The sequence below is a fragment of the Molossus molossus genome, unplaced genomic scaffold (assembly GCF_014108415.1).
Source record: "Molossus molossus isolate mMolMol1 unplaced genomic scaffold, mMolMol1.p scaffold_m16_p_13, whole genome shotgun sequence".
Lineage (NCBI taxonomy): Eukaryota > Metazoa > Chordata > Mammalia > Chiroptera > Molossidae > Molossus > Molossus molossus.
In genome coordinates, this window is record NW_023425348.1 from 82,418,871 (window position 1) to 82,440,645 (window position 21,775).

General features: G+C 52.0%; 1 protein-coding gene across 1 annotated transcript; it reads right to left on the reverse strand.

Annotated features, from left to right (window-relative positions):
• Window positions 1-796: 796 nt before the first annotated feature.
• ARHGAP1 (Rho GTPase activating protein 1) lies at window positions 797-21,646 on the reverse strand. Its single transcript, XM_036258852.1, has 13 exons — window positions 21,580-21,646; window positions 17,388-17,569; window positions 17,090-17,185; window positions 11,043-11,130; window positions 4,951-5,082; window positions 4,500-4,586; window positions 4,210-4,308; window positions 3,732-3,839; window positions 3,574-3,650; window positions 3,302-3,379; window positions 2,713-2,841; window positions 2,425-2,528; window positions 797-2,328 (listed from the first exon to the last, which is right to left on the reverse strand). Exons 2-13 carry the CDS (start codon window positions 17,518-17,520, stop codon window positions 2,140-2,142), a joined length of 1,320 nt encoding a protein of 439 aa, XP_036114745.1. The 5' UTR covers window positions 17,521-17,569; window positions 21,580-21,646; the 3' UTR covers window positions 797-2,139.
• Between the last annotated feature and the right edge of the window lie 129 nt (window positions 21,647-21,775).

Sequence of the window (21,775 nt, forward strand, 5' to 3'; positions counted from 1 at the left end):
AAAGGGAAAAAAAATTAAAAAAAAAAAAAAAGAGGAAAGGAAAACGGGATCTTTCATGACTCCATGTGAGTACGTGCAAGTGGAAACGGGCAACGCTCAGTCCGAGGGGAGAGGGGAGCGGAATGGTCAGGTACAGGTTTCAGTCCCAGCTGCTGCACAGGTTGGGGCTGTCACTTTGTTCATCTGAGAGATGGTCATTCTAGTTACCACGGGGCACTCTGTATTACATACATTATTTCCGATCCTGACAGAAATGAAGGAATGGTCTCAGCAATGGGGCCAATGACATGACTGTCACCAGTGAGAACTGGTGGCAAGTGATGTAACTAGGATTCAAACCCTGACTCTAAAACCCATGCTGTCCGCCGCAGCCCACTCCATTTGGGGGACAGAAGAGGCCCTGGTCATAGGCTTCAGCGCATGGTGGCTGGTTGAGGTGCTGCAGGTGCCAAGAATGGAAGGTGACTGTTCACACTTCTGAGCTTGGGCGATGGTCAGAGAGCTGGCCTCATCACACTCAGTAGTGAACAAGATGGAAAGGGGTCAGATGGACTGGTCAGGGACTGCTGAGGCCCTGTCTGCTCTTCCACAGCCACGCCTCCCACCCAGTTCTGGACCTCCACGCCTACTTCCTCCACAGCCAGGTGGGCGGTTTCCATCTCCATTTTTATTGAAATACAAAAAGTGCAAAGGTGAAATACATGATTGGTGCCAAGGAATTCATTAGGTGTGAATGTGAACACTTGATTCACAGTACAAGCCCTTCCCCCACCCCCCCACCCCTAAGCATTGACCAGTGGGGTAGGGGACAGGGGAGAGAACAAATAGATCCACAGGCTCCCCAGTAAACGGGACTGTGAACACCTGATACACAAAGGAGGGCAGAAAAGCAGAGGCCCGAACCCAGGCTAGAGACAGGTACTGACAAAACCAGCAGCCACACCAGGTACTGGGAGTCCTGACATGCCAGTGCTCTGGGGGGAGCCCAGATGGTCAGTGAGGACCTCGTGGTACAGGGCCACTGTGCAGGTATTTCCCTGCTGCCAGAAGTCAGGGCTTTAGAAAGAGATGGGGGTGGGTCCCCAGGGTTCACCAGGAAGGAGCGTAATTCTAAAGGATACAGCTGGAATGAGGGAGCGCCATCATCATTAAGGTCCAGGTTGTCTGAAAGACAACAGGGCCCTGGGACCCCATACTCCATGGGGAAGGTTGATAGAACTCATCTAGCTGATCTAACTAACAAAATCTCTGCCCAGTGTCTCCAGGAGTCCCCAGCAGGAGGGGTCACCACAGATTCTGAGGCACTGAGTCACCTCTGGCCAGAGCAGAGACCACTGTGACTCCACAACACACATGACTGTAAGAGCCTTAGACCTAGAAGCTGTCCTTAGACAAGGCACAGAGACCGAGTCACCGTGTCTGATCAGGCACCAGGGGTCTCTCAGGTCTATCTCAAATGGATGCTAGGGCTCAGCCATGTCATCCAAGCTGCCAGTCCTGGCAGAAGCAAGGGCTCAGAACATCCTGGGGGCAGTACCACTTGGGAGAAGCTGACCAGGATGTGTGGAAGCAAAGGCAGAAACAGGAAACAGACTTCAGCCTGTAATTCCTTAGCTGTGGAAATACCCCAGGCTGAGGGGAGAGGAGCAAGGTGCTTGGACCCATGCCTTCACCCAGACCGGAGAAGCCTCAGCAGGCCTAAGCCAGCTCAGCCTTTCACTCTCCGCCAGTCATGGGGGGGGGGACCAACCCCAGCTACCATCCCAGCTGGCAGTGATTTTGGCACCTGCAGTTGCCAGGGAGAGGCAGGAGAAAGCACGAAAGGGGTTGCTGGGGCCCGTCCTCTGGAAGAGCCAAGTCCAGCTCTGCACAGCCCTGCAGGAACCAGGGATCCAAGGAGGCAGGAGAAGGAGAAGGCGAAGAAAAATATCTCATGGTAACAGTGAGGCCTCCAGGGCCTGTGAGGTGGGCTGGAAAAATGGGGAGGAGGAGCTGCCCAGTTGGCTGGCTCCAGTGTCTATCTCCTGGGGCCTCATGACCCCTTCCTGGGCAGGAGCCCTGGGCTCCTAAAAGGCTGATGCCAGGAGGAAGAGTCCAAACTGGGGCTATCAGAAGGGGGCTGGAGGGCAGGAGCTGGGCTCAGAGCCCCTCAGAGTCAGGGGTAGGGAACAACTCCCCTTGATGATCCAAGAGGAACTTGGTGAAGGTGTTGATGGGATTAATGGCCTTGAGAGTGATGGCGGCATCTTTGGCCCACAGCAGGTTAGGGCCAAAGACGACAGCCAAGTTAGTGTTGGTCATCTTGTTCTGGTCACAGTGGGCAGACACCTGTGGAGAGAAATCAGGGCTGCAGCAGGCGCCCGAGCTCCTCCAGGCGCCCGAGCTCCTCCCCCTCCCTCCTTCAGGTGCGCAGTCGAGTCTCACCTGCACCAGGAAGGCAGTGAGGAGACGAAGCACCTGGTAGTTCTCCTCAGGCAGCGTCCGAAGGACCTGCAGCGTCACCTCCACTTTCTGGCTCTCATCAATGTCTGTGAGGAATGGGGGCCCACATTACAGGGGCCCAGGGTTGGCTGGCTCAGGACGCTCTCACAGAGGCTAGAGGGGAGACCCCCACCAGACTTTCCTTGGCGGCCAGGCCAAGCCCGCCTGCTCCGAGTGCAGCACAGGCCCAGCAGGAGCAGCTCAGAGCTGGGAGGGAGAGAGGGCACTCACTGAGGAAGCCCACAACGTGGGGGTAGAGATCAAAGGTGAGCAGGGGCTCAGGAAGCTCCCGGAGGAAGGTCTTCAGGATGACTGCTGGCAGGTGCAAGTCATCATACTGGTCAAAGTCCACAGGCAGCCCTGGGGGGGGGAGGGGTGGAGAGGAGCTGGGTGGAGCCTGGAGGCCAAGGAGGCCCCACTCCCTGACTTCCCCCGCAGACAGAGCCTCCTCCCAGAGAACTTCACACCTGCCTTCCCCTCTTCCTCTGCGACAAGGGGATGCAGATTGAGGCCACTGGGGTGGAGTGGGGCTCCTAGCACATACTACATTTATTCCTTGTCTCCAAATGAACCTGAACCAAGGACCTAACAGCCTGACCAATGAGGGAGCAGGCCTGGAACAGCCAGGCGGAAGTGGGACCCATGTAATTATACCAGATGCCACAAAACCTCTGCCAGAAATGAAATCTGGGACCCCTGTTTACAGGCAGAGAAGCCCCTAACAGTCTCACACATGCCCCCAATTCTCCCCCCCACCCCCCGTCCCCCACATGTGGTCTGTACGGTGCTGTGGGCCTGGGCACCTCCCCGAAACACTCACCCATGTTGTACTTCTGCTGCACTTCTCGTACCACTTGGGTGTTGGCAGACCTCCGGAAAATCCCCTCAGTGGTGAGAGCTGGGAAACAGTGGGGTCTATTGATTCTCAGAGCTCAGGGGCAGAGTGTAGCCTCCCCCAGCATTCTGTCTCAAGGTTCCAGTCAGGGTCAGTGCGGGTGCATGTGGGGCCTCTCTCAGCCCTGCCTGGCAGCTACCCGAGGGAGCTGGGGGACCCTGGGCAGGTCCTGGAGGCAGGTGGGCCCTGGCACTCACCGTGGGCCTGTAGGTGGGCAATGGTCTCCCGGAGCACGAGCGGAATGGGCTCCTGCTCTGGGTTCTTCTCCTGGAGGCTGTGGGAACAAGGGCAGTGAGCGGGGTCTGCAGCCCTTCCTGGGCTCCAGGTGCCAGGTGTCCCCTGTTTGCATACTCACTGCTGCAGTGAGACCCCAAACTGCTGGTGGGGCAGAGGGGGCCTTGGTGGCATGGGCTTGGGGGCTGTTGCAGGGCTCTTCTGTGTGGATTTCAGGAAGTCATCATACCTGGGGGAGCAGATGGGAAGTTCAGGCCCTCTGCCTTGCTCTGTAGTCATTATGGTAACCCTTGTTTGTCGGGCACTTGCTGTGCTATTTTACAAAGGTTATATCACTCAACCCTCATAACAACCGGATTTACACACGAGAAAGTGAAGACTTAAAGAGATTCAGTCACAAAGCTTTTAAGTGACAGCAATGGAATTTGAACTCACTCTCTGACCCCATGTGCTGTCTCTTAATCATTACATTTGCTTCCTTTGTTTATCCTGGGGTTCTCAAGGCTTCCTCTCCCCTTGGCTGGCATGCCCCCCCACACACACGATACACATGCACGCAGATGCCATCCAGTGGGCACACAGTCCCTGCCCAGCCTCACTTGAGCACTTGGCGAGGGATCCCCAGCTGCTCCAGCTTCACGTGCTCGCTCAGCTCACTCAGGTAATTCACATAGAAGATCTTCTGTCCAAACTTGAAGCTGCCAGTGGAGGAAAGGGCATGGGTCAGGGAATGCACCAGCTTCAGCAGGCCCACTGTCCCTCAGCAGCCCATCCAGATCAGACAGAGGCCGAGCCCCAAGCGGATCTGTCCCTGGGATGCTTGGCCTCCTCCGGTATCTGCTTCAGGGGAAGCATGAGGAAACCACCAACCCGCCCTCGGCGTGCTCACCTAATAATGGGCTTAAAGAGGATGAGCAGGGTCTTGATGAACATGGTGGGATGCACGATGTACAAGGCCTTGATGTTCTTCTTGTACCTGCAGAGGCAGAATGGGAACTCGGGAGTGAGCATGGTGGGGGAGTCGCAGCGCTAGGTTCTTAATGTACATTTTCTGAGTTCACTCCTCACAGCAAGCCTGGGAAGTAAGTGTCACTGTTGCCCCATTGTACAGATTAGCAAACAGAGGCTCAGAGAGGTTAAGTTACATGGATGGTCACAGAGTAAATAGAGAAACTGGGATTTAAGCCCAGGCCATTCCAACTTCAGAGTCTTTGCATTTACCCAGGTGTAGGCACCTGACCCCTCTAGTATGGAATAAGCTCCTGCCCAAGCACGAGCAGCCCAGAACCTTTATCAGAGCTGCTGGCTCCCGAGCCACCTGTCCCCGGGCCCCAACTCACTTTCGGTCAAACTCCCGGTAGGCGTCCCGGAGCCAGCTGAGGGAGGGCTTGTTGTCGCTGGTCAGGCCATGGTGCAGGTAGAGCAGCGTGTAGTCGCTCTCCACGTACTGGTCTAGGGTGTGCTTCAGGTACCTTCAAGAGAAAAGACCTGCTCAGGCCTGCCCCGTACACAAGTGGAACCCACGAAGACAAAATCCAGTACCCTGGGAATGTGCTATATCAAACCCACACGCCCCTGGCCCTGCACTGTCTATGCTGGCTGCACAATCAGTTACCACGTGGTTGTGGAGGGATTGTGGCTGGGCTGGGCAGAGCAATGATAGTGACAGAACAGCTCTCAGCTTTGAGCACTGACCAGGAGTCAGGAGACCAGGACCCTAACTGGAGCCCTTCTCCGTGCCTAGAATTAAAACGGGAGTAACAGGTTGCGGAGTCAACAATAACAACAGTCACCATTTATCAATATTAGGCTTTTAGTGTCTGCCAATCACTCTGCATACTTTAGCTCATGCCTTCCTTGTAACAGTCAAGGCTGATATTATCCCCCTCTTATAAGTGAGGGCAAGGAGGCCTAGAAAAGTCAAGTGTTTATCCAAGGTCACATAGCTTATGGTGGACCCTGAGGGTAAACTATCAAACTCTGAAGCCTGCATTCCTTTTTTTTAAATTCCTCACCCTGAGGATATTTTTCTATTATCAGATAGAGTGGGAGGGAGGGAGGGAGGGAAGGAGGGAGGGAGAGAGAGAGAGAGACATTGATGATAGAGCCACATTGACTGGTTGCCTCCCACACAACCCAACCAGGGCCGGGGACAAACCACAACTGAGGTACATGCCCCTGACAGGAATCAAACCCATGACTCATTAGTCCGAGGGCTGATGCTCTAACCGCTGAGCCAAACCGGCCAGGGCAAGCCTGAGTTCTTGACCACAGCGCAGCTCTCCTGCTTAGACTCGAACTCCCAGCACAGCCTGTCAAATACCACCCCCGAGAGGGGATCAGGGTGACAGAGGGTCTCCTCCCCTGCTCCAATCACTGGGCTTTTCATGAACCAAGGAGCCACCTCTCAGGTTCCCTATGCCCACAACATGACATCTACCACCACAAAAGAAACAAATGCAGAGCCCACCTGAGGTACAGGGTATAAAGAGAATGAACAAGAATTCCAGAAAGGGAGGAGTCCAGTGGAATGCCCTCTTTCTGGCTGGCCAGCCCCAGGCTTCAGCAGGATCACCACTGGAGGCTGGAAGGCGAAAAGCTAAGGGCTTCCAAGGGAGGTAGGTAAGGGGGGAAGGAACATGGGGAAGTGCCCTAGGATCTGATTAAGTGCCCAGATACCACCTGATCTAACCTAGAGATGGTAATTTATACAATGGTCCAGGACAGGCAAGGATGTGAGGTGTCTAGGGACTACACAGTACTTTACCCCTTAGACACATTAAGAATTTGCAAAGAGTCCTGGCCAGTTTGGCTCAGCGGTTAGAGCGTCGGCCTGCGGTCTGGAGAGACCCGGGTTCGGTTCCCGCTAAGGGCACGTACTTCGGTTGCAGTTTGTCCCTCACGCGGGTGGCAGCCACTCGATGTGTCCCTTCACGTCGATGTTTCTCTCTCTCTCTCCCTTCCTCTCTCTCCCTCCCACTCTATCTGTATAAAAAATGGAAAAATATCCTCGGGTGAGGATAAAAAAAAAAAAAAAAAGAATTTGCAAAGATCTGTCACATAAAAAGATGGCATTTTGCCCCCTGGCCGGTTGGGCTCAGCGGTTAGCGCGTCGGCCAGTGGACCAGAGAGTTCCGGGTTCGGTTCCTGCTGAGGGCGTGTACCTTCGTCCCCAGCCCCTGTTGAGGTTGTGTGGGTGGCAACCAGTTGATGAGTTTCTCTTTTTCTCTCTCTCCCCCTTCCACCCTTCCTCCCTTTCTCCCTCCCGCTCTAACTGAAGATAAATGTAAAAATGTCCTCAGGTAAGGATAAAAAAAAAAAAAAGATGGCATTTTGCAACTAGAAAATAGCAATAATTGTACTGAAAGTACACTCATCCTTTGACAGATGTTATGACCTCTAGGAGGGCAAAAAGTGATGTCTATCAGAAGCTATAAAATGTTCCTACTCTTTGACCCTGTAAATACGTCCAGGAATTTATCCTAAGAAAATAAGCAGAGCCCTGGCCGGTTTGGTTCCGTGGTTGGAGCATCAGCCTGCAGACCAATGAGTTAGGAGTTAGATTCTGGTTGAGGGCACATGTCTTGGATGCGGTTTGTCCCCGGCCCTGGTTGGGGTTGTGCGGGAGGCAACCAGTCTATGTCTCTCTCTCTTTCCCTCTCTCTCCGCCCCCCCCCCCAACTGAAGATAGATGGAAAAAGTCCTCGGGTGAGGATTAAAAAAAAGAAGAAGCAGAGATAAACGAAAACATTTTTGTAGAAGGCTATTTATTGCAGCGTGTTTTATAATGAAAAAACAAACAAAAACTGAGCAGCAAGCTAGCTGTCCAACAACAGCGAACTGGTTAAACAAATCACAGGACATCTATAAACTGAATACCTCACAGGATACTCCTGCAGACAAAGCCAGTCTGTGACATGGATGTCAGAACAGTGGCTGCCCTTTGGGGCAGTGATTAGAAGAGTGAAGGGAGGCTTGTGGGTGGGGCTAACATGGGTAGGTTCAGTTTTTCAAAATTCATTAAGTAGTATACATAATTGGTTCATTTTTCTGTATACATATCATATGTCAATAACATTTTTTTTTTATCCTCACCCGAGCACATTTTCCCACCTTTGTTCAGATAGAGTGGGAGAGAGAGAAATATCGACGTGAAAGGGACACATTGAGTGGCTGCCTCCCACATGACCCCAACCAAGGCCGGGGATGAATCGCAACCAAGGTACGTGCCCTTGACCAGAATCGAAACCACGACTCATTGGTCTGCGGGCCAACACTCTAACCGCTGAGCCAAACCGGCTAGGACAATAACATTTTTTTTTTTTAATCCTCACTTGAGGACATTTTTCCATTTTTTGTTCAGATAGAGTGGGAGGGAGAGAGAGGAAGAGACAGAGAGAGAGAGAGAGAGAGAGAGAGAGAGAGAGAGAGAGAGACATTGATGTGAAAGGGACACATCGAGTGGTTGCCTCCTGCACGACCCAACCAGGGCCGGGGACAAACTGCAACCGCGGTACATGCCCTTAGAGGGAACCGAACCCGGTTCTCTCTGGACCGCATGCTGACACTCTAACCACTCAGCCAAACCGGCCAGGGTGACAATAACATTTTTTAAAGGATGTCTTTCATGAATGTTTAACACTCAGAAGATAAAAACGTTATGTAAGATACAAAACTGACTACAAAGCTCTGTATGTGTTATAGAAAAAAACAGGAAGTGAATACACTAAAATATGAACAGTCATTTTCTCTCTGGGTGACAGGTTTATGGGTGACTTTTTTCATACAGTTGTCTTTATTTTTTCTTTACAGTTACCTACATTTTAAATAATTCCTGAAATTTGTTTTTTTTTAATGTTTTTATTGACTTTTTAGAGAGAGAGGAAGGGAGAGATAGAAATATCGATGTGAGAGAGAAACATTGATCAGCCGCCTCCTGCACACCCCCCACTAGGGATCAAGTCTGTAACCCGGGCATGTGCCCTGACTGGGAATCGAACCAGGACCTCTCAGTCCATGGGACGACACTCAATCCACTGAGCCACACCAACCTGGCAAAAATTCTTGAAATTTGTAACACTTTACAAATGTATACTATGGCATTTCATGTATATATCTTACCTAATGCCCACAACAACCCTGTGAGTTGGGCACAATTCTTATTCTTACAAGGGCTCAGAAGAGACCTGTCCCAGGCACACAGCTAGTAAGAGGCACAGCTAGAGTTTATCAGTCTTCTGCATCCAAGCTTCAGGCACTTTCTGCTTCAACCCCCAGACCTGGGTAGACAGCTGGGAAAGCCAAGCTGGAGATAATGTGACTGCGAAGAGGACAAGACTGCTCCTGGATGGATGTGCCTCTGCTCCAGCAGGAGCTGTGACCAGGTCAGGAGGGGTGGGGAGCTCTGTGCAGGATAGAGGACAGCACGGATGGCAGAGGGCTCCCAAAGCCAGAGCAAGCCCCAGGGTGGGTGCCTCCTCACTCGTCAGGCGCTCTCCTGAAACTGGGTGCCTTCCCAGCCCCATCCTCTGACTTCCTCCCACTCGGACTATTATCTGGCCAGGAGGCTGTCAGCTACCTGGTGACAAAACTAGAGGTGTGTGTTGGGAGGTGTGACTCAGGCACCCTAAGACTGAGCTCCTTGCCCGCTCCTGGCTGGCCACGTGGGGGCCTGTCTGAGGAGCGGTGGGAGGAGGCTTCAGGAGGCCACAGAGAAAGACAGCACACCCGGCTGCAGAGACTTGGGCCTGGCCCTGGCTCCCTGGAGCTACAGAGACTCTGGACGCAGGCCCTTCCCCTACTGCTGCTGTACCCCGGGACTGCCCCGACCCTCACCACAGCCTACACACACAGAACCACTCAGGACTGCAGAGTTGGTACAGGCGGCGCAGACCTTTTCTGCCCTAGGGAGGGCTTCATACTGGCCAGGGAAGAAGTGCAAGACGGCAGCTGTGCGCACACCGAGAGGCGCCAGGGGGGCAGCGGGGCTCCGCCTGTGTGGGCCCCGCACATGCTACGGGCCCAGGCTGGCTCAGCCGTGGCTCAATGAATGTTTGTCAAACAGGGCTTGTCAAACTCCCACTTTCTTTTTCTTTCTTGTCATGTTTTAAAAATACTTTATATGATAAAAATAGAGCAAAAACATTTTTTGTTCAAAGAGGGAAAAATAAACTGCTCTGGTTCCAGTTCTAAGGATGATGGAAGTCTCTGGCTCCTCGGCTGGGCACTTGTGCAGGCTGACCAGCCGCGGCTCCTCCAGCCTCGGCCACTTAGCTAAGATCATACTACAAGGAGACCTGAAGAACAAAGCAAGTGGAAACCAAGCTTGGCCACGGTGTTTCATGTGTGACTTCCGCTGCCCTCGGTCATGTATTTCTGTTGGATCCAACACTCCCATGTTGCCACCGGCACCATAATGAACCGACAGATGTTCCTCGTGGCAACAGGCAGGTTGAGAAGGAAGGTGACCCAGCACAACGAAGTAAGCGTTACTACACTGACAGTGATATGGCCAGTCAATTCTGGAGTCACCCACTTTCAGGAGAACTGCGAGCTCCACAGAAGCAGGAATCTTTCCTGTTTCTTCATAGCTGTACCCAGTGCCAACAGACACCGGCGACGGAGCCCCACCCGGAACCTCCCCGCATTCCGACTCCCACTTTCAGTCAGCCTCTGGAGTTGCATCGGGAGATTTCTAGGCCAACCAGAGCTGTTATATATTTCTGACTAACAGAATCCAGATAGGTACAAAAGGCAATGGCACCAAATTTGGCACAAAATAAGGTAACACTAATTATTCATATAAACGGGAAATGACTGCAACCACACTGGACATTGTAGCACTATGATAATCAGCCCTCACATTTGGGCAGGATTTTACTTTTCAAAGCCTTTTCACACACAATACCTCACTATTACAAGAAAGGAAGGCTTGCCCTGACTGGTTTTGCTCAGCGGTTAGAGCGTCAGTCTGCGGTCCAGAGAGACCCGGGTTCGGTTCCCGCTAAGGGCATGTACCTCGGTTGCAGTTTGTCCCCGGCCCTTGTTGGTCGTGCGGGTGGCAGCCACTCGATGTGTCCCTTTCACGTGGATGTTTATCTCTCTCTCTCTCCCCCCCTCCCACTCTATCTGACCAAAATATCAAAAAAAAAATGTCCTCGGGTGAGGATAAAAAAAAAAAAGAAAGGAAGGCTTTGTAATCATCCACTAGGCAAAGGGAAGAAAGAGGTTTAAAAAGATGAAGACACTTGCCAAGGTCACACCTTCAAGGGCTAGAAACCAGGTCTGACTCCTAGCCCAGAACTGACTCCCCAAATGTAAAAAAGCTCCCTCAGGAGAAGAGGGAGGCCCTGAGGAAGGGACAGTACGGAAAACATCAGGCCAAACTGGGGATCTGGGCACGGGTCCCACCACCTTCCCTATGGGTACTCACCCCAGGAGCTTGCTGTGGTCCAGCTGGTGGCTGGGAGGCATTCGGCAGGCACTGAACACAATGATCTTCCGTCCATACTTGTCATCTCCTAGGTGTGGAGACAGAGGGAGCGTGGTGGGTGAAAGGTGAACCAAGAGAAACAGGCTGAGGGCCTGAAAGGTTACCAGACCTGTACCATTTAGGACAGGGGCCAGAGCGGCCCATACAGACACTCCCCGGGCAGCTGCCTGCACTGAAGGGGTTGTCGCTGAAGAAAGAGGAACAGGTTGCTCTCAGGGATACTGGGCTGGGGTATAAAGAAATAACATGACTTTTAAAAAATCACACCTTGCCCTGGCCAGTTTGGCTCAGTGGTTGAGCATCAGCCTGCAGACCAGAGAGTCTCAGGTTCGGTTCCCGCTAGGGGCACATACCACAAAAAATATACAAATAATTAAATAAATAAATAAACCACACCTGGTGGATGCAAGCCAAATGTCCATCAACAGATGAATAGATGAATGGATAAAGAAGAGGTGGTATATTGCCCTGGCCAGTTTGGCTCAGTGGTTAGAGCGTCGGCCTGCGGTCCAGAGAGACCCGGGTTCAGTTCCCGATAAGGGCATGTATCTCGGTTGCAGTCTGTCCCCGGCCCTGGTTGGTCGTGCGGGTGGCAGCCACTCTATGTGTCCCTTCACATCGATGTTTCTCTCTCTCTCTCTCTCTTCCTCTCTCTCCCTCCCACTCTATCTGAACCAAAAAAAACCAAAAAACGGGAAAATGTCCTCAGGTGAGGATAAAAAAAAAAAAGAAAGAAAAGGTGGTATAGCCATGCAGTGGAATATTGTTCAGTTATAGAAAGGAATGAAGTACTGATACATGCTACATTGTGAATGAACCTTAAAAACATTAGCTAAAAGAAACCAGTCACAAAGGGCTACATATTGTGTGATTCCATTTACATGAGCTATCTAGAATAAGTCTGTCCACAGAGACAGAAAACAAATTGGTGGTTTCCAAAGGTTGGGAGGGAGCAAGAACAGATGCCTGACTGTTTATGAATCCGGGGTTTGCATGGGTATGGATGAAATTTTGGAACTACATAGAGATACACAACATTGTGACTACTAAATATCACTAAACTGTAAAATTAAAAATGGTTAATTTTATGTTATGTAAGTCTCACCTCAATTAAAAAAGTCACACACTTCAAAACATTTGTCTTGGCAAAGAATCACCTTAAAAGTTCACGCTTATTTCAGAAGCACCCCCTTCTAAGCAGTGTGTTTAGAAAACCTCACTGAGGAATCAGCCTGATCACATAGTAGTGGCTCACTTTTGACCACTAACAATACTTTCTGATTTTATTAGTAGAATTATTGACCACACTCAACCTCTAACTTCTGGACATTTCTAAAAATCATATCCTTTCTCACTAAGAATATTCCAAAGAACATGACGTTGAGAGGAGTTTGTGATGCTGTGGGAAAATGCTCATTTTGATGTAATCTCTCTGGGATGTTTGTCCAAAACTAGTCACAATATGATGCTCTGACTAACTGGCTTTGCTGTGAAACCAGGAGCACCTGAGACATGTGCTATTTTTCCCCCAAAGTGAGATGTTCTTCCAGGGTCAGCATGGATCAGGGACCTCAAGCAAAGCTCAATGGGACAAGACCTGGTCCCTACTCCCCCATGTCCCAGGGACCTTCCCTTCATCTCTGCCCTCATGTCTCTCCAGAGACACCAAACCACACTTGCTTCATCTTGATTGCTTCAGAGGCAAATAAAAAGACCACTGACACAATGCATGAAATGCAGTGAGTCTGTCCCCATCTACCTCTGAGGATTAAGGATCCCCATGCCTTGCTGAGTATCTTCTCCATATTCAATAAGCCATGACCTTGATGATCCTTCTTGGTCAGTGACTTCACTCAGGAGTCAGCGCTTTTCCAAAGGCTCTGACTATTCTCTAGGGCTGGAGCCAGCATCGATAGAGGCTGAAGGAGGCTTCGGGAATGTGGGCAAGGTGACCCCAGCGGGCTATGTTCCTTGGAACGGCCCCCAGGATTCTCCAGGCTTGGCTCCTGCTTCTCTCCAGGCTCATACTGTGCACACTTCCAACACAGAGTGCTTGCAGCCCTGTCCACATTAGGCTGCTTTGAGCCTCTGCTATTTCTCATGCTGGACAGACCTCTACCCAGACAATTTTGTTCCCCTCTTCTAGGCTAATTCCTCTCAATCCTTAAGACTCATCTAAGGCATAATCTCCTTCCAGAAGCCTGTATTCTCTCCTTCCCACAGACAAGTTAGCTGTCCCTTTTCATGGCTCCAAGCCATGAACCATCGTCCATGACACTGTGGCTCTCCTGTTTATGTGCCTGTCTCCTCTACTGGCTTGTGAGCAGCTTGAAGACAGGGACTGTGTCTCGTCGGCCTTCGAATCTCTCACACCTGTCCAGAGCCCAGCACATGGCAGGTATCCAATAATTCTGGTGTCTGCACAGACATCAGTCAGCATTACATGGTACGCACAGTTCTGTTTCTGAGTTTGTTCATGATCTCTAGGTCATCAGGCTGCTTTAGGCAGTGAGTTTCCCAGAGCCTGGGGCAGAGTTTCTCTACTTACAAGAACCCCTGCAAGCTTGGTTGAGGGGGAGAAGGTGCAGTTCATCCAGCAGAAGGTCTATTTTGAAGAACCGGATGCCACCTGCTCCTTTCATACCCTAGCCTAGGTCCTGGTGTTAGGTTTCTTCCAGGCCAGTGAGGGAAGTGGAGGAGGTGGGAGGAGTTGGCTCTAGAGTCTGCTCTGATTCACTTCCCATGGGATCTCACAGGAGAACAAAGAGCAGACTCAGGCAAAAGACTAGACCGACCAGCCCAGCCTCATGTATAATCTGGAGCTTCAGAAATCCCTGAGCCTCCTACCATGAGCCTGTGAAGGGAGGAACATCATTTACCTACTGCCCTCTAAACAGAGGAAGGCCCTGGATGTGGGGTAAAATGCTGGGAGGAGCACGGGGATTCCAAAAGATGCTTTCCAGGCCTGTCCCCGACAGTAAGGCCGCCCTCATTGGCTGGCAGACTTGAGGACTCAGGCAAGACAGAAAGTCTGAGTTCGCTTGGCTTTGGAATTTGAAGAGCTAGTAACTAACTGGTTAAGCAAGCAATTGGGGTGAGGGACCAGAACCTGTTCTCCATCTCTCAGCTGGCCCAGCACCTTGGACACAGGACACTGGGTTCTCAACCAGGCTTCACTGATGGGCATCCACCAATGCCATGATGTCATATGAAAAATATTACAAGCACTTGTACGTTTGCTAGGGGAACAGGTCCATGCCTTCCGCATTCTCAAAGACCAGCTTTAAAACCACTTCACTGGACTGTATACTCCTTGAAGGAAGGAATGTGTATTTTCCTTCACTGAATTCTCAATGCTGACTACAGGGCTCGTTCCAGAGTATGTGTTCTAAAAACGCATGTGGAGTGAAGTCAGGGTGGGGATAGGGGACAAAAGGAGTAGTGAGGGACTAGATGGCAGGATGCGCCCCCACCCGACCCGGGCAGATGAGGAATGAAATATGGGCAACCTGAGGGTCTCCCTCGGGCCCTCCCTGAAGTGCCCAAGTCCTTCGGTGACCCAGGCATTTGCTAGCAGGCAGGGAAACTGCTGCTACATGTAAGAAGGCCTGGAATTCCCCTCCGGATCTCAGAAGAGAGTAGACTTCTGCCCTGGAGACTGAAGGGCCAGAAGGAGCCGGCAGCACTAGTTTTCCCAGAGCTGGGGGAGGGGCTCGATGAGGAGGAGCACAGCATTGGTGGAAAGCACCAGGAAAAGACCAGCCGCCTGAGAAAGAAGCCTCTGCACTCCCCAGATATCCATCAGGAACTCGCCCAGGGTGGCCTGGGTGTTAATCAGCAATAGCAAAGCTCCTCTGCAGGCACTCTGGGAACTGCCTGCCGGGCAGCCAGGCCAGCCACCTGCACCACCCACAACCTGCAGGGCAGGCCAAGGAGATGGGAGATGGGGGCTGGGCAGTGTGCTGGAGCCGGCTCATTCGTTTGTTAAATTGTGAAATTGTCAGAAATATTGCAATCCAGTTGATATGTTGATAGCTTGAAATCTGCCATGGTAGAAACTGCAAATGGTACAAATAATCACCTTTTTTTCCCTTTCAGGGGGGCCTCGTTCACCAGCACACCACTGGGAGAATCCATGTGCACTAAGTCAAACATGACAGGGCAGCACGGCAGCCACCACTAGTAAGAACAGAGGCTGCAGAGGAGCTGGGGACATCCCCATCCTCCATTCCAACATGGGCTCTTTTTCTGGTTTCTAATGCCAGGACACTGGCCTCCCAGGATGTCACCTTGGTCTCTTCAAACAAGTCTCACTCTGGCAATACCAATCCAAACTCCTCCCAGCAGGCAGAGAGGCACATGCATGGGGGACAACCCCACCAGAGGGGCCCTGAGCCTGCAGCACTCAGCTCAGGGGTGGAGCCAGCATGCACCTGGGCCACTGCTCAGAGCTAGCCAACCCCCTCCCACCCCTGTGGACGAGGCCCCTTTTCCTCTGGCTCTGAATGTATTGCCACACAACCCCCACCCATAATTCTTTGCAATTTCCGGCTCCCAAGCACCGCCCACTGCCAGCTCCCTAGAGTGGGGCTGCAATTAAGCTGGCCCCAAGAACCCTTCCTGATCCACAGCCCAGAGGCCACAGCCCAGAGAGGCCAAGCAGGGAGAGCCAGGAACACACCTACCTGGCTGGGCCCCCTCAGGCTCATCACACCCTGAGGAAACAGAAACATGTTGCAGTTCTGCTTGCAGGGGAACAGGGGCCACCCATGGGCAGAGCATGGCCTGCTCTGCCTTGTGACTTGGCCACATAAGCCAGGAGGATGTCAGGATAGAGACTCCTTCACATCAGGCACCCCCCCAACCCTCGTCAGGTCCATCTCTGGTAGTGAGGAGAGAAAGTTCTGAACCTTCAGGTGACTTTCCTGTGCCCAGGTCAGCAGCAGACCTGGAAAGAACTCTCAGCCTTGCTTCTGTAGAGGTGAGAGAGGCCATATAGCCAAGGCCCCAGCCCAGAACAGGGCAGGCTCCGGGAACACAGATGTCATGTAAACACCTTTGACATTAGGAATAACCTCCGAGCCCAGCTTTCCCTACGGCCAGATGCCTACAGGGCCCCCACAACCAGCACCACACTGGGTCCAGGACCATGTGCTCCCTGCTCCCCTTGCCCACTCCAGAGCAGGACTATGCTGTCACCCTTGCTTTCAGCTGTCTGGCCTCACTAGCAAGGACAGACAAGTATCAGGGAAAAGACAAAGGATTTTACAATTCATTTCCTATTCTAGTAGTACGACCCTAAGGGCAGAAACCCTCCCCGCTCCTGGCTCCTGGGGTCTTCTGGGTCCTGCCTTATCAACAGGAGGGTGGGAGACACTGAGGCCAGGACCCAGGGGACGCTCTGCACCCATTCTCAGCAGGGTAGCACATCTGCCAGGAACCTGATGCTCCAGGGGTTATGCGGCCCCTAACTTGCAGAATTCCTCAGAGGGAGGGTTTCTCAGCAGGACTGGCACCTCCCTACTCTCCAGTGACTGGAGAGGTAGAAATGCTGACATGAGAGCGCAGGAAAGGCAGGTGAATGATCACTTATTCAGGGCTAACTAGGTACTCTGGGCCAGGCCCGGACGTGCGTTCACATTGCCATCCTCTCAACAGCCCCGTCAGGAAGAAAAGAGTTCAGAGAGCGAAGCTGGAAGACAAACCCAGGGCTTTCTGACTTCAAAGCCACAAGGCCACACTGCCTCCCACGCACCATCCGCCAGCAGAGACAGCGGAGTCACAGGTCAGGATGTGGTTGCAGGTGAACAGACCAAGTGGCCACCACAATCACGTCTGTGAGTTTAAAGAGCCCCAAGGTCAGGAGTCAGACCACAGAATGGGTACTGTCCCTCCCCCAGCCCCTTTCCCTGTGGCACAAGGGGTTGGCCTCCTTAAGCCAGGAGTGCAGACTATGGGGAAAAAGGTGCAAAACTGAGTGTGCTCACCTGCCACCTCCACGATCTGGTGCCGGGCAATGTCGTAGTAAGGGTCATCCCACTTCAGGTGTGTGGCAGGTTCCGGGGAGCTGCTTTTGGAGTCATCTGAGGAACATGGCAAAGTCAGGGGATATCTGGGTGGGGCTGGCACAGTGCTCTCCCTGAGACTTGTGATGTTTGGCCCTCCCCCCAGTAAGGCTTGTGCTCCCAGCCCCACGCTGGGAATGGTCAGCTTGCCCCCATCCTGCCCTCCTGGAGTCTCCCCACGTAAGGTGCCTGTAGCTGCCTGAGATCCGGTGGTGCCCACCTGACTTGGGAAAGTCAGGCATTTCGTCCGAAGGCCAGTTCTTCTCATCAATGGAGGCTAGCTTCAGCTGGTTCAAAGCCTGGCTGGTGTCATCCAAGGTCAGGTCGTCCTGCAGCTCTGTAAGCGGGTCCATAGCTGAGACTGTCCCCCACAGCCTCACCCCACAGAATCTGAAGAGAAATCTGGGAGAGGGCAGTGGGGTGGCAGGTCAATGACACCCTCTTTATACCTATAACTGCTATAGCAAGCCTTCTGCCCCATTCTTTCCTCCCCCAAGCTCCCTGTCCCTGGTCCTCAACGCTTCTCATCCTTGCCAAGAGTTCCATGTAGCTCCTGGTTCCCCGAGCGCCACAATTGTCTGGCATGTTGCCAGGAAAGGCAGCTGGGGAAGAGGATGGCACAGCTCAGTGCCTGCCTTCAGGTCCTCCAGCTGGATGGGGAAGAGTCGTGCCAGGCCCTGTGCTGCCCACCGCCCAGCTGGTTCAGTCATGTAGTCCCAGATGCGGAGCGTAGAGGTCTGTGCCCCTCCTCAGGAGTCACAGAGCACAGACGCTCCCAGGCCCCAGCAGTTATGGGGCAGAGATGGTATAAAAATCTAAGGAGAATGGGGATGCTCCAAACCCCAAAAGGTCAGCTGTGGCTCTGGCCACTCCATCTTTGACCCCTGTCCTAGGGAAGAGGTGGTCAGAGACCACAGGACCCCAGAAATAGGCTAGGGCTAAGGGCTCCTGCTGGATTTGTCCCAGGACAGGAACCAGGAGCAGAAGATGGACTCTGCCTGCCAGTCACAGCAGACAATCCGCAGGCTCTCAGGGCTCGCAAGCCCACTCTTGTCTGTGGGGAGCTCCAGGCACTAATTCAAGGTGGCAAAGATCAACAGACTGCCCCAAGGAGGCACAGATGGCAAAGGGGACGTTCATGACATCATCAGAGTGCGGAGATACAGGAGGTGAAAAAGAGAACAGCAACTACAGCAGGCAGGGAGGAAGAAGAGCCGACTCCGAAACTGGGTTTGCCCAAGTCTGGGGTTTGGCCATAAGGATGTGGCTGCATGCAGCCTGGGGGCAGCAACTTCTGCCCTCGGCCCTAACAGGAAGCACATCCCTCTCCCATCACAAGCTCATCACGTGGGTGAGGGAGAGGCGTTTCAATTCAACCCATTTAGTCCAACCCCAAGGAAGAGGCTGCTCTAAGCTCGCTGCATTCCTGGACTCCAAAAAATGACATATATGGTCAGAGAACCAGCAGGGCAGATAAGCAATGCAGACAAGACCCAGGCACCGGTAGGGAGAAGAGAGAACTGCCGGCCGAGATTCAACCCTGAACACCTCTGGACTCTGAGGCGACAACCTCCTGCACATGTCACTGCCAAGGACTCTGGATGGTAAACTGGCTCCCCGAGCCTAGCAACAACCATCCTGTTACCAGGGCAACCACACTGATTCAGTGGCGAAAGCTGTTTCAAGCTCCTGAGCCGAATCTGAGCAGCCAAATAGCCAAAAAAAAACCAAAACTTTTTCCTCTTCCTCTCCTCCGGCCTTTTCTGCTACCCTTATTCACTACTGCTGCTTACCACCAAAATATAAGTTTATTTCCATGACCCCAAAGAATGACAACCCTCTCCTATTTGGGAATGCATTTCTCTCAATGAGTGCTGCTGTGCCTGTCATCTTGGCTCCCCCATTCCCTTTCAACCCTCTAAGGCAGGCAAACCTCAGTCTTTTTTTTTTTTTTTCCTTTATTGATTTTGGAGAGAGGAAGGGAGAGGGCGAGAGATGGAAACTTCGATGAGACAGAACATCAATTGGCCACCGCACACTGGTGCATGGGTCGATGCTCAACCACTGAGCCACATCAGCCAGGCCAAACTTCACAGTCTTAAGGAATCCACCCCTAATTCACCTACATGCCCCTCCCCACATTCAACCAGGAGGCTGAGGGCTCTACCAAAGCCCCACCACCCAGCTGGGTGTCAGGGACAGAATGCAGCTCCAAGTAACCCCATCCAGACCTGAGCCTTCTCTCCATCCCTTCTTTCTGTCACTGCCCAGGCACCAAGTGCTCCTTCAGCCCTGCCCTCAGTTATCCAGAGAAGTCTTTCTGCACATAGTAGGTGCTTGATGCAATGAAAAGGCATGGGATGAGGTATCTGGAGAACTGGAGTATAGTCCTGCCTAAACCAATGAGTTGCAATGATGCTAGGCAGTCCTTTTCCTATCTGATCTTAAATTTCCTCATCTATAGAAGTGAAGTCTCCCCCTAGAAATAGAATTCTCGTGTTCTAAAATACTTGTGCTGAAGTGAACAACAGGATTAGAAGGAACAGCTGAGAACTGAAGTATGTGTGAGGGAGGGACAGGGTCATCCTCTAAAAGGAGCCAAACTTGAACTCCACCTCTTTTCCAGTAACTCCTCTATTTTGTCAGTTCTCCCAGAACTGACCCCCTCCCCCCTTCCAGAACAACTAATCACAGTTGTTCCCACCTCCCATCCAAACTGGCCTCTATCACCATCCTCCAACCCACAGCTGTTGCCCCCTGTGAGCCTAGAAGCTTAGCTCCCATTCAGTGGGAGGTGACCAAAGCTAGAGAGGAGAAATTCTAAGGTATAATGGAAGTGAAGTATACTGGCTGCCTAAGACTCTAGGCATCTACAAGCCCGGCTTCACTCTGCAAAACATTCCTTACTGAGAGATTAATTTTCCCCTTCTCAAGTAGGTAAAAATCTACCTTTATAAAAATCTCAGGCCCTGGCCGGTTTGGCTCAGCGGTTAGAGCGTCAGCCTGCAGTCCAGAGAGACCCGGGTTCGGTTCCCGCTAAGGGCACGTACCTCCGTTGTAGTTTGTCCCCGGCCCTGGTTGGGTCATGCAGGTGGCAACCACTCGATGTGTCCCTTTCACATCGACGTTTCTCTCTCTCTCTTCTCTCTCCCTCCCACTCTATCTGAACAAAAAACGAAAAAATGCCCTCGGGTGAGGATAAAAAAATAAAATAAAAATAAAAATCTCAGGACTCACTCTAAGCAGTTTTTATATAGAGGTTTTAACCTTTGGGAAATCTGGACCTCTCTGAAATTCTGACAAAATTTGTGGTCTTTTTTCCTGAGAAAAATCAGCACTTGCATGAAATCTTGCAGGAAATTTTAAGTGGTTCACATGCCTGCTAAGAATCTCTGTTTAAGACCCCCTGACCTATTCAGAATTACATCTAACACATATAGCTAGCTGTATCAGAATTATACCTGACACATACAGCTAGCTGCTCAGTAATTTGTTGAATGACTGGCTGAATTAATCCATCTCCTAAGTGGAGAAGGGAACCAACATTTGTTGAGGTCTGTATAGCACCATGAAGTGGACATAAATTATCTTTTAACATCACAAGAGCACCAACGAGGCATGTACCGCTGGGCCCATTTTACAGTGTGAGGACAGTGTTCTCCAGAAAAATAAGCAAATTGCGTAGGTCATACAGCAGAGTCAAGATTTTAATACATGTCTAAGGTGGTCTCAATGTGCAGGTCAATCCTTCAATCCTTCTCTAAGTGGCTGTCATTCATGTGATTCTCAAGGTTCAGAGAGGTTCCACAAAAAGGCAAAATAAAGCCTCTCCCCTAATGTCCTCCGAAAATAACTGAGGTAACAACTTAAAATCGCATTCTCTGGCGCTGGCATCGTTCTCCTGGGAGCTCCAGAATGATCAAAACGAAACGCTCCGCTACAACACAAAGACATTCAACTCCAATCACGTTTGCATAGAGCTCGGTCAGTGATTTACAAAACCCAGACTGGGTACACTGATTATGAAACAGAGATGAAAAGTGTGGCCTGATAGGTGGCAAGGTGAAACACTTCCCCCAAATTTCTTTTCCTTCCCGCTTCGCCAGATCGGAGCAGGGCAACTACTTTCCCTTCCCGTGGGCTTGGTCCATGGCCGCGATCTCACCTGGACTCAGCCCTAGGGAGGACAGGAGAAAGGCAGCGAAGGAAGCGAAGTCTCCTCACTGCAGACCCGGAGTGGGGCACAATTCCCGCGGCAGGAAGGCCAGGCTCCCAGGCCGCACTCCACCCCTCCTCCCTTCCTCGGATCCTCTTGGATCCTCCCCATCCGGACCCCAGCCCTTCAGATGACCAGGCCAGTCCCTTCCCTGCCCCCTCCACCACCCTGGGAGACCCCGCGCCCAGCAGCTCACCGTGCTCGGGCACTGCTCCCTTTGCCACGCCTGTCAAAGCTCGGCAAACATCCGGCTCCGCTTTCGAACGGGCACCACCCACTCTGGGGCTCCTCGCTCCCTACCCACTTCCGCCACACCTCCAACCCACTTCCGACCTGGTCTCCCTTCCAAACATGGCCTTTCCTGGAGCCACGCCCACTTCCTGTACGTGCCC